Source organism: Centroberyx affinis, unplaced genomic scaffold (genome assembly GCF_046629955.1).
Source record: "Centroberyx affinis isolate AG114_WGS23_722 - 3 ecotype Tasmania unplaced genomic scaffold, CSIRO-AGI_Caff_v1 ptg001421l_1, whole genome shotgun sequence".
Taxonomy (NCBI): Eukaryota; Metazoa; Chordata; class Actinopteri; order Beryciformes; family Berycidae; genus Centroberyx; species Centroberyx affinis.
In genome coordinates, this window is record NW_027279898.1 from 42965 (window position 1) to 56120 (window position 13156).

The 13156-nt window shown below is 43.0% G+C and overlaps 1 protein-coding gene across 1 annotated transcript; it reads right to left on the reverse strand.

Annotated features, from left to right (window-relative positions):
- Window positions 1–354: 354 nt before the first annotated feature.
- Window positions 355–13130, reverse strand: LOC139649998 (transcription factor E2F3-like). Its single transcript, XM_071526522.1, has 7 exons — window positions 12704–13130; window positions 10014–10125; window positions 8102–8321; window positions 5899–6048; window positions 5513–5627; window positions 4319–4511; window positions 355–3427 (listed from the first exon to the last, which is right to left on the reverse strand). The coding sequence occupies exons 1-7, from the start codon at window positions 12965–12967 to the stop codon at window positions 3138–3140; spliced, it is 1344 nt and encodes a 447-aa protein (XP_071382623.1). The 5' UTR covers window positions 12968–13130; the 3' UTR covers window positions 355–3137.
- Window positions 13131–13156: the final 26 nt, after the last annotated feature.

Below are 13156 nucleotides of genomic sequence, written 5' to 3' on the forward strand. Positions count from 1 at the left end.
CTGACCTAATGAAACTGCATCATACCAGACCAAATACAGAACTTCACTCTCTGGAAACCTTTGGAGAACCAAAAGCAAGAGGGACAGAAAAGGAACGCTGCGTGGCTTCAGTCAGGTGTGGAATGGAGAGGTGCTCAGTGGAGTGTAGGGGCAACCTCAATGCTGGTCATCACAACAAAAGATCCAAGGAAACTCTCAGGGCCACGATGAAGAAATCCATGATTCCGCAACGCATAGGTCAACCCCTTCACTCCCCCCATCCGCCTATGTATTTCCTTACATTTTCGTTTTCAGGCAGGGAACCCTCCTTGAAGGTCAGAATTCAGATGATTTTGAGACGGCATGGACATAATCCTCAACCAAGTTCTTCTTTATTAAATACTAACACAAGACGGACGCTGACATTCAGAATAATCTTTATATAGAAATCTCACCCAGACAGCTGGTGAAAATACAATGCTGAATAACTTTATTACCACACACACATTTTTTTCACTCATAATTCAAACATCTCCTAATCACACAAAACAGTAACACCTCAAGGTACATCAGTGTAATTCTCAACTCAAGCCCTGGACAAAAAGGGGAAAAAAATGCAAACAGTAAGATGAACACGGGTGTCAAGGATCTATTTCAGTAAGGAAGGCTCAATGTAAATGTAACAAATACTGTAATGATAAAATACACTTTTGGACTAAAGCCGCAAGTGCACACTTGTGGATAACCTTCCAGCTCTATGGAAAAAAAATGAGAACTATAATAAAAGCTTGTACTTCAACTGCTGCTTCAACATCGTACACATCTTGATCTTGACTGATATAGAAATGAGCAAAGCATCAAAACACTATGGGATTGATTATGAATAAGATCGAGTGAGCACATTTGAATTCGAGATTCATGGCATGTCTCCAGTTATTGCAGTTTGATACAGTACTTGAATGACTGGACAATTACTTCGCCAGAACCGTTAAGTGATTTTACAGTGTTAAAGAAATGCCGTTTAGCCCTGTTCTTCTGGGGACAGTGGTGCAAAAGGCACGGGTTTGGAGAAAAGGTATTTTTACATACACAGTACTCACCAAGTGTGTTATCAAGTATATAAGAATCTAGTACCTAATTGAACTCAATAGGATAATTATGGCATGGGGCAGGTGGGGGGAAAAAAATATTCTGTCAACAGACTTGTGTAGTGTCACATGTTTGAGAATCACATGAATGCTCATAGTTCATATATAAATTATGAAAGTTAAACACTCAAGTTTCTCCCCAACAGGCTTAAGTCCAGTACTTCACATAGTAATGCATGTTCATAACCAGTATATCTCTTCATGGCATTATGAACCTTTCAAATAAGCCTGTTCAGCTACAGCTGGGAAAAATGACAAGACTACCTTGGTTTGTAGGCTAAATTAGTACCTTCAGGTGACAGCCAAGAGACCTAGCCTCCTATGCTGGGGTGGATGAGACTTTTCTTAAAATGGCTTTGAAGTTGGTCTTCCATTTTAACATTCATTAGCTGTTCAGTGCCTCATAGTGGCTTGGATGGACATGTGCACAGAATGGCACAGACTTGGGTTGAAATCCAGGTTTGAAAAAAATCTTAGGGTTAGTTTAAAAGCTTACCGTTTACATATCAATAAAATGTTTTGTGGAGAGGATATACATATTTAACGTCCTAGGTTTTACCATATAGTTTTCCAAAACAGTAACTTAATATTTAAATGCTGGGGAGGGGGGCTCACCTGCAATGTTGTGCACTCATTTGAGACGCTCACAATGGCAAATGCAAGCGCTCAGTGTTTTAGAGCATGTCACCCCATATTATCACCATGAAAAGCCCTTTCATCTTCCAAAAGTTAAAGGGCAGATGCCCATTGACATTTCCATGCCCTTACAATGCATCTACATTTGTTACCCATTCTGCAGCTTCATAAATTTGACAGCATCACAGATGGGTCCTTACACAGATTGTATTTCTATGAGAAAACAGGGAACAGAATTGAACAGTGCTGTAGGCTTTCTTATTGATAACCAAGAAGTATTGCAGCAATATTTTAGACAAAACATTGCCAACAATTCAGGAATCCAAAAGGATAAGATGTAAACAAACTGAGGGATTCAGTCAAAAATGCAAGGAAATGAACCAATGAAGGAAGTGAACCAACTCTTAAGATACAAAATTTCACTTCAAGTAAAAGCTACTAGGGCCCTGAGAAAACTATGAAGCCTAAACTGGGTTCATACAGAGACTGAGTAATAGTTGAACAATTTGACTTGGGTTGCAGAGGCAACCCAACACAGGCAGGGTTCTCGGCATGTTCACCAGTGCAAGTGTGGTGTGAGAGACTGACTCTTGGTAAGGAGGCACAGAATTTGATTCAATATTCATATCCTGAATGGCAGTAGAGTAACGGACACAAAACCAAGCATGAGCAATAATCCACAATTATTAATCATACAGCCGCAGTGTGCTGAACCACTCTCACCAATTGTACCTTTTCCCTTCACGAAAGTTATGCACAAGTATAAAGTATTCAAGTCTCATAGCAACGACTCCGGACCGTTTTGCTATGTGTGGAAGATCAAGGAGAGCCGGTTCAGACTCACAACTCCAGGAGAGGTTAAAATCCTCGGGCTCCAATGCCGGGAGTGCGACAGTACCGGCTCACAACACTGTCGGGTCATGCACGAGTCCTGCGTTGGGACAGCGAGGCCTGGACTCAGGAGGAGCACACTGGATCCTGTGAGTATTACTCCCGGACATGTAACGGCTTGCAGAAAGGATGGGTTTGGTTTGACAACATGCCTGTCAGCACAAGTCCAAAGGACAGGAGAGAAGCCGCAAGAAGACGATCTCGCTCAGTCTTTGGAAATAGAGGACATGGCTTTTCAGATTCCCCTACAGGAAGCTGCTTTTGGGTAACGGCACCTCTTCCACACACCTGAGCATCAGTAAATCCAAGTCACATTCTCTAGGGTACACAAACTCCACATTATGACCAACAAAGTCAATTCAGCGCTTTTTTTCCTTTCGTGTTTGCCCTTGATATCCTGTTTGTGCAAAAAACAGCCGTGTCCCCCAAAATGGCTGAATTTCCGAAATGGCGGCCCGCAGAGTGCTACAGGGAGAGGACAGTTCAGATAAGGGGCATGTCTAGGGGCAGTTGGTCCAGGTCAACGGAGGAGAAGAGGTCAGTGATGCCGTCGTCCTCGCCCAGACTCAGGAGATAGTCCTCCCCTCCGAGAGAGAGGGCCAGAGGCGGGGTGAGGGTGACAAATGTCTGTTGGTCTTCGGAGGGGGGCTGGAGAGAGGTGAGGGAGGTGGGAACAGGGGAGACGGGGGTGACAGTGACCGGCGGCGAGCGTTGTGTTAGCCCAGACAGCGCGCTGGAGAAGCCGTTATTGCCGGAAGAGTGGTTAGCACCGTCTGGAAAGAAAGAGGAACGGGAAAGGAGACAAGGGGAAAGCAAAGACGATTGATGTGGGCAGGAAAACCCAAAACAAGAATGAGAATGATCTAAAGTAGGGTTAGACCTATATATTGGTATGCCGATATAATCAGGTCGATATTGGCCTTTCAGCAAAAATCGTATATGGACCAGTCGTCGTCCAGCTCCAGTATGATGGATGGGAGTTTGACTACACATTGTATAACTGATTAATACTACACTGAATGTATACTGGAAGCCCCCAACCTGGACTTATTCTAATGAAACATTTTGATAAGATTTCACACGTGTGCACGTATTGGTCAAAGCCTAGTCTAAAAGTTACAAAACCACTAGAACAGAAAGTATTTCCTCTCCACCTAGTTAGTCGGAGTGTATAGTCCTGTAAAAAGTTAACTGGCCACAGACCACCATTCGTTAAGATATTGTCCAGGGACCGCATCACTGAACGATTTCTGCTGTTGATTTAGGACTCAACTGTAAAACTGTCTATGCTGTATGTAGGGAAGATGAAAGAGCTGAGAGTGAAGCCTAAGATCAGAATAATTACTCTTATAAATTATCCAAATGTGACCATTTCAAATTAAATTATAGTCAAATTAAACTATTCCTCTTTTCGCTGAGGGACCCCCCCGAAAACCCTTTCAAGGTCCCCGTACACAATGTATACGAGTCCAATTTGCCTTGCTGAAAACAAGCCTTGCTTTTTATGCAAATTGACTGCCTTACAGCCACTCCCCAAAGCAGAATAGTGTGAACCTAACTCAAGCTCTATTGACTACTGATTGATCAGCTGGAGCATTCCTAATAATATTCACACGAGAACTTGGTCTGACAGGGGCCAAGGGATCCTCAGACATGAGACTCACCTTGGGACACCTTGACGAAGGAGGACAAAGAGGAGGGGGGGGCCGGGTCGTTCCCGTTGGCAGACGCATAAGAGCGTTTGTCGTGGTAACCGTTGGCGATAGAGCCGTTTGTTGCGTCTTCAGGGACGGGGTCTTCAGAGCAGAGGAACACCTCAATGGGCCCCTGGGTGCTGCTGAGGTGGATCTGGAGGATCTGGACATAAGACAGATGGACACAGTGCTCACATTGTACAGCCTCTGAATTCTCACTGCCGAGACACGAGTCTCAATTAGGGATAGACCCATATATCGAGGGACCATAATAACCCAGTGCTCATCAATTCTTCAAAGACTCCATTTCTCTCAGAGTCACTGGACAGTGCCCTACTCATCTGGTACTCCAAGCAGGTTAAAATGCTAATTTAACTTTTACTTGGTAGCAACCTCAAAACTTTGGAGCAAAAATGTAGGTACAGCAATATTATATTCTGGACATACTTTACGTTTCCATTTTCCATATCTGGATAGAAACTAAACTAATCATTTACAAAGGGTAAACGAACATGCATCACATTTGCAATCAGTTGTTGACATTGCTTCCATGGTCTTTGCCCTCTAAACACCACATCAAAAACTTAGTGCATCATAGAAAATCACAACTCTGGGGTCAAAACAAACTGACCACTAGGGAATAATGCTGTCCGTGAGTGGTATCACACTCATGTTGACTGTTTATCCAAGTGTTACAATTTTACACATCTGACAACTAAAAGCATCAAGTTACTGTCAAGCACACACCGTTACAAACACACGTACACAATTTAGAGCATGGAAACATAAGTTTCACTTTCGGACCGGCTGCACTTTCCACAAGCACCAGCTTGCAGTGCTGTTTCTTGTGAGAGGAAACCTCGGGAAGGTGATTTAATTTCAGCCAATTAAAAAAAAGTAATAACAGGAGACAAGCCGCCAGGCTAGCTCTTAAGAAGTTATTCAAATAGTGAAGAAGTCACACCAGGACAAGTATTTGTAGGCGCACCAGTGTACCCAACTTTAATTTCCAGGTTGCAAAATTTCAATTTTGGCTGCATTTGCACCCCAAATGGTTGCACTTTTGAGCCCTGGACTATTTCACTGAGGTTTCAAGCCATTATGTTGAGCTCTGTAAAGAAATGGGATGGAACCAACAAATGATCAATACGTTAAGTGTTTTACCTCCTCTGGGTCTGGCACCTCCAGTCTAGTCTCTGTGGGGGCTTTGATCACGATCACCGTCTGCTCTTTCAAGCTGGGGATCTGCTTTACATCTTCATACGTCAAATAGGCAAAAGTGAGCCACAAGGTCAAGGAAAAGCACAAAAATCGGTTCCACCCACCTCTAAATCTGGCAAAAACATGAGCTCTCAAGTTACAACACAGAATGAAAACGAACGTGGAGCAGACACACTACATGATCATGTGCGCCAATCATCCATTGTGAAAGCCCCAAACTAGATTACATTTTGGCAATAATCTGCCTAAAAGTTGTGTAGTGTGCCCCAGCCTGACAGACACTATTCAGTACTTATAGGGTAAAATCAAATGGAAATAAAAAAGGATATCTCTGACTGGGTTGGTCCACAGACATCTGGTGAATCTGATTTGTACAGCTTTGGATCAGCTCATCCAGCTTCCTCTCTTCGTCACCGAGATCCTGCAACACTTGATCACTGGCCGCATTCAGATGACCGTCCGTATTCAGCTGACAGCCCCTGTCCACACACACAAGCAGCAATAGAGGATTAACATTGTAACAACTTCACTCAAACACACATGCACTAATAGAAGATTAGCTGAAACTAATGATCCTCATGGGGAAATTGGGTCACCGCAGCATTAAGGAATACGATATAGATAAGAATAAAATAAAAAAAGATTACTAAGGACAAGAAAGTGAGAATAACACAGCAAACAGAGGGAGCATCTTGTCACATCTAGAGGTTGAAGCAGAATTTCACGTGTGCATCGGCAGCAATTCCTATTATGGGAAAACAAATATAAAGAGATGCATTTGGGTGTGCAAATATCAGGGGTGTAACGGTTCAGAAAACTCAGTTCGGTTCATATCACCGTTTCGGTTTGGTATATAGGCGTATATCTGGTGCACTGGGCAGGGGAAGTACAATTGCAAATTCCAATTTACACAATGTATTTATCCTAAGTTTTCCTGAATGAAAACTTGTTCACTGAAAATGAAAGCCCAGTATAACTAAATCAACAGAATTTCTTTCAAAAGTAAAGTAAATACTACTGGCTCTTTGTTATTTTCACATAAAATATCCCTGCATTGTAGGCTATGTACGCCAACAGCAACATAAAATGCAAACTTCAGTGGCTTTACTCCAGGGCATCAACATAAAATGCAACTTAAATCATGTAGGCCTACCTACTAAAATCTTCCACTACTGAATAGGGCTACAAATCTTTGCTATAAACACCCAAATAGTGATGCACAGGTAAACCCGAAACATGCGGGTCCCGCAGGTGGGGCGGGGGGGTTCGATTGAAGATAATATTGAGAACGAACGGGCGGGTTCGGATGTTGACGCGTCGGATCGGGCGGTCGCGGGTAAAAAAAAAAAAACCTGACCCTCACATCACTATCCTCGATGTTTTAGTTATTGCTCTGTGCCCGTCTGAACTCAGATCGCTGCTGCGGGAACAAAAAGTTGTTTTGGTCCTACCGGATCTTCTCCACCTCTCCTCCTGCTGCGTGTGTGGCTTGTGTGACGTGAGTGACGTCGGGTCACTCACGTCACCTAAATCCACATAAAGGATGCATATTTAAAGAACATAATTAACAAGTTCACATTATACACCCTGGCGACACTGTATGATCAATAAACAAGTAATAAATGCAAAATATCCCAGTAACAAAAACAGTCACGCTGAAGCAAAGATACATTTTAGCTCAGTATATTCAGTTCAAGGAGAGTCAGCAGTGCAAGCCAATAGCATGTGATGAGAGAGAAGGATCCATCCATAATGATCCAACAAAAAAAAAACCTCTTCGTTCAGTTTCAGACCGTTCAAGAAATCAATTCAACCAAAAATATTCTTTCCCAAAAATGAAAATAAAGAGGTAGATCTACTCAATCAAACAATGTTCAGTCAGGTAGTCACATCTATTCAACGTTAACGTCGTAGAGCCTCCACTCATGACCAGCACTCCTAACCAGAAAGATGAGCGAGCACAACACAGCTTCTCCTCCCGACAGAATCGGACACCACACTAGATACACTCTTGCATTTTTTCCCTCTACTCAACGGCTAGCCACTTCCTTGCAGAAAAGACACCACTCTCCTGCTGTCAAGAATCTCTCTCCGGCTCTCTTGTGACTTTCAACGCCGCACACTTAGCGGGAAGCAGCAAATCAGGGACGGAGAAAATAGAGAGATGCGACTGTGCGATGTGGCAGTAGCTCTGAGCTGAGTCTTCACATTATGTACAGAAATATGCGCAGAGCACCAAGATGTACATCGTTAGCCTTCATCTAGTAAATTTTAAAGATGCGAGGTAACAAAATAACCACAGTAGAACATACGTTATGTTTCATACTACCCAGTTGCTATATTTTTCATTCATATTTCATTTTCTTTGCTGTAGCCTTTTATTACTACTGCAATGACCCAATTTCCCCAAGCGGATCGTTAAACTTTTGTGTACTGTATACACAGAAATGAGAAAAAAAAACCCCAAAAATGTGCATTGTACAACAAGCTCCATGCCCAAACACACACACACACACACACAGAGCTACTTACAACCACTGGATGTTATTCTTTGACTTCTTCTTGATGAGGTGGATCCCCTCCAGGACGTTAGTGATGTCGTAGAGGCGTCTCTTCTGGACGTTGAGCTCCTGGCAGGCCAGGTTCAGGTCCACCACCCCGTCAGCAGAGCGGGCCAGCAGCTGCGCGAACTTCTGGGTCAGCAGGCCGAGGGACGTGTCGTAGCGCGTCCTCTCCACCGGGGACTTGGGCGCTGCAGAATTGGGGGTTGAGACAGAGGTGGGCGGGACAAAAGGAAAGGAAAATTATCATTCTTTTAGGATTCCTTCAAAACAACCCAATTTCTTAATGATTACCTTATCGGTTCCTTGCTGACATTTGCTTTAAACCACCCCAAAAATAATCTCGAATCATAATCAAACAAACACCACCACTTTATTATTGCATTAGTCACAATACCATTGAGTCCAGCTTCCAGCACTGTACATACAGTGGTTTCAGAAAGTCTTCAGATCACAGTCAATTTTAAGGGACATCTCAAGGATGATCAAAGGAAGCAGGATGCATCTCAACTCAATGGGAGTGTCATAGCAAAGCGTCTTAATACTAGATATTTCGTTTTTTTATTTTTAATTTGCCCAAATATCTAAAAGTGTGTTTTCGCTTTGTCATTATGGGGTATTGCATGTAGATTGACAAAAAAAAAGAAATAATCCATTTTAAACTAGAAGGGCACTTGAAGAGTGCAGACCTCCGCCAAGGTTTGTGTTATTATTGCTTGATCGTGAGTCAGATCAGATCTGCTCCAAAATTTAATGGGTTCTTCCTTGACCCCTTCCACGAAGTTTCAAGAAAATCGGGCCAGTAGTTTTTCCGTAATCCTGCTAACAGACAAACAAACAGAGGGCACCAAAAACATAACCTCCTTGGCAGAGGTAATTAAGTCTATAACACAACAGTGTGGAAAAAGCAAAGGGGTCTGAATACTTTCCCAGGCCACTGTACATCACACATCTGTAAAGTGTGTGTGTGTGTGTGAGTGACTGTATGGTTATGACGTGACAGAGTACAATCATCAGTCCTATGCAGCAAGGCACCAGTAACCTTGCAGCTGCTGAAGTGTGCAGCGCTAGCCAAGTTTGTCCTCTTTATCAAAGACTACATCTTTCCAACATTTGCCATCCTTGTTCTGCTGCTATTGTATGTGCTTCAGCTACAAGGAAACTGAACAGAACACACACTCCAGCACAAGCTCACTAACACGGATGTTATCGGTTTGCCATTATAAAAACACCAGCAATAAACCTTGGGTCTTGTATTTGGTTCTGCTTTGTCCTTGCTACAGAGGACACCATCTTTCTTGATCTTCTGCTGTGAAAACATCCCACTCCACTTTCTATTCAAACCATCCATCTTCCTTTAGGACTCAGTTTCTTTATGGTGGTTATGTGTAGCAACTGGCACTTCTTGATCTAATAATATTCACAGTCAGAATCAGAGGGTAGAAATAAGCCCATCATTGAATTCAGTCAGGCTAAATTTGACTTAACTCTAGCCGTATGCTAATTTCAGTAATTGCAGACCATTTCCCATCAACATGTTGATTGAAAATTACAGGTTATGCTTACAAAGGCTTGCGAGAGGGAACTGTTAGGCTCAAATAGATTTTAAACAATTTTACTGCCAATGCCACCCAACTTCTGCTTTCTTTTCGTCTATGCAAGTAAACCCCACAAATGAATTGAAACCAAATGGTGTTTACAACAGCAACTAAAGCAAACTGCCAGGTGGACTCCAGAGTGAGGAGATCTGAGTTTGCTTCATCGCAGAGGGTTGCTCACGTTGCCTGGACTTCCCGTAGGCTGTTCTAAAAATGGACCACATGTGAAAACATGAGCACCGATGACGAACTAAATCACCAAATTGTCCCAGCACAAAGCCTTACTCTTGACTCCCCTGTGGGGGAGAGATGCTGCGGGCCTCTTGGCTCTGGAGGTCCTGCCGACATCCTGAAGGTACTGAGGGTCGCCGACGTCCAGCTCCAGCCTTCTCTTTGCCTGAGACAAAGAAAGTAAAGAACTCAATAGAGACCAACAACCAGTGGTGAACAGTTCTTCGAATGTCTCTTCAATCTCATTTGCAGAACATAAGAATCCCATTAATGTGACACTTCATTAACCCTGGTAGGTATTCAGTGTCTTGCTGAAGCACACTTCAGCAGGGCAGATACTTGAACCGGGTCCTCCAGTTGAAGGGCAGCCTCCATACTCATTACATCACCCTACCACCATTATTCCTTTGCATAACTATTTGGGATGCACAAGTCTCAAACATTTTATGATTGACGCTGCATGTAATGAGGAGCAAAGAAGATTTTAAAATACTGAGTTAGTATCATCTGGAGCTGTTGTACAGCTATGGCCAAATGTTTTGCATCACCCACACAACTTGCCAAAAATGCAATTAATAATTGAAATAAGATTATTATTCAGTGGATATATGGCACAAATATATTTATATAAATACTGAACATAAAATGATCCACACTGGATCATGATAAAGGAAATGTTTATTTTCAGTACTTTGTATGTTATTGGTAAAGGATTAGGCCTATTATTGAGTGTTTTCAGGTACCAATCATAGCAGTTCCTTTGGGCAATATTTGCAATTGTCCCATTCCTTTGATAGAAAAACAGCCCCAGATGTGCAGTTTCTGGATGTTTCACAGTAGGCATGACACAGCTGTTGTTGAATATTTCTCCTTTCTGTCCCCTGACACGTATCCCACCTCTGTTCCCTAAACAGTTGAAATGATTCACCCAAGAAAATAACTTTTCCCCAGCCTTCAGTGCATTCCCGACTTGCAAAACAAAACCGCAAACAATTAGCAATGTTTTTGCAGCTCAGGAGGGGTTTCTTCACCGGTCTGAGAGACCAACCCAGAATCTAACAATCGCCTCCTCACTGTGTGAGCTGAAGCTACTACACCTCCATCTCTCCAATCTCTCAGCAAATGAGAACTACTGGCAGCTCTATTCTGTAAACTGGACTGCTGTAGGTAACAGTCTTGTCTAGCTGCGCTCAATTTAGGGCGGCCTGATCCGAGAGCTGATTACAAGGATCCTGATTTTTGGAATTTCTGGAAACTGTATTTTGGTTCATTTAAAAAAAATTTGGCAATCTGCTGGGTACTGAAGCCTCCTCTGTCAAGAGCAACAGCAGCTCTTGTTTCTGGGGAAGTGTGTGTCTGTGCCATGATTAATCAGTAATGAATGAATTAAGCAAGCAAAAATATGTCAGGCGACTGACCATACATACTTCAAGCATAACATCTTCAACCAGAAAATAGAGAAACAATTAGAGAAATAACCCTAACTCCAGAAAAACACTCAACTGACAGAGTATGAAAATGAACATTTCACTGGCAAGAACAGTACACAAGTAGTATAATTTTGATTGTAAATATTTTCATGCATTAGCCTAACTGAAGTATGGAAATAAATCAATCTGTTAACACTTGCAAACTTAGAAGGGTGATGCAAAACCTTGGGCCATAGCTGTAGATTCACTGGCATTGAGGATTAACTTTGTAACTGGGGGCTGGCAGAGAAGCCTCGTTCCCCAGTGTGCTTAGTGGGAGCTGAACCTCCCATCCCCCTCCATATTCATCCAAGGCCTGCTTCTCTGGCAATTCATGTACATATTCCAGTTTACAGTCACGTCCTTACCGGTGTATTCGCTGAATAATTCAACAAGTAAGAAATGTTATCGCCGTGGCCAACGTTAGCCGATTAAAGTGAGTCGAAAGTAAGTTCCCAGAAGCGAGCTTTGATGCCTAAAGTTAAAAAAAAAAACTGTCAAGCTACCAGAGATACACAAAATACCTGAGGAAAATTGAAGGCAACTCTGCCTTCAAAATAAAAGCGCATGTTTTGCCATTTTAAGTGTAGTTCCGTGAGATGACGACAAAAACATTCTCTCCTTGCACTTGGGTTTGTTTTACTTTAACATTAGACTCACGCTGCCTTGATTTTTGGAAACGCCGAGCCCCACCATAACGCACGCGGCACGTTTCACAAACCTATTTTTTTTTATTTTGAAGACAAGGTTTCCGGTATTGTCCTGGGCAACCCTGACTACCTTTACGTTGCTAACTAAAGTGACACGCCGAGTTAGCCGAAAGTGTTAAATGCCATTAAGCACATATTGTTATCATACTAGCTTTAACAACTTGGCCCGGTGGCTAATTCGGCTAGCCAACCACGTAAATAACAGCCACTAAGTATTTTACAAACCTCGACTAACGTTATGAATCTGTCAAAGCGGGCATACCTGGCAAGCTAGTGGACTGGTTAAGTTTAGGCAGTGTTTATTTAATTTAATGTACACGGTATTCACATTAAATTCGGGATGAAAACGATTAATTTTACAAGGAATGAGACGTTAACCTAGCTGACATGTAACGTTAGCAGTCAAGTAGTGGTGCAGTTTAGCTAGCAGCAAGTCTGGCTAATCCGCATCCTAACCGAAATGGTTACAATCACCTGCAGTTGGCTAACATTAACATGTTCCTTACTGAATTGCAATGGCACGTTCAAATTCAAACGCTGTAACGTTAGCGGGTTGATTTATTACCTGGGTTCGCCCGAGTTCAGATCTCTGCCCTGTCCCGTTTGTTGACGGTCCGATGGGGGTAGCGTACCGGAGACTGTCGGTCTGCTCAGAGAGACTGACATTCACAGTCTGACCCGGGTAGGACGGAGGGCTGAGGATGTGGACATAGGCAGCGGTCGGGCAGCACTCGTATAACGTCGACAAAGCCGCGTTTTTATCTGCGGAGGAGCCCCCGACCCCTGAAACGATGACTCTCTCTGGGACCGAGGCAACCCCCCTTCTCATCTTATCCTCCAGGCTCGAATGCCCCTTTGTCCCTCCGCCAACTTTGGGGCGTTTTACGTAAATCCCACCGCGACTCCAAACAAAATAATTTGTTCTATCGCTAGTTCGACATCTTACGGAGCATTTCGGTTGTCATTATTTGCCCTTAGCTCCCTAAATAAGGCAGATGCAACGGATATTAGTCGGCGG

Excerpts from the sequence above, each read along its gene's own strand:
- LOC139649998 (XM_071526522.1), bottom strand. The coding sequence starts at position 12,967 with ATGAGAAGGGGGGTTGCCTCGGTCCCAGAGAGAGTCATCGTTTCAGGG. Across the intron at positions 8,322-10,013 it reads CCCCCACAGGGGAGTCAAGA|CGCCCAAGTCCCCGGTGGAG; the intron begins GTAAGGCTTTGT and ends CCAATTCTGCAG. Across the intron at positions 4,512-5,512 it reads AGGTGCCAGACCCAGAGGAG|ATCCTCCAGATCCACCTCAG; the intron begins GTAAAACACTTA and ends TCTTATGTCCAG.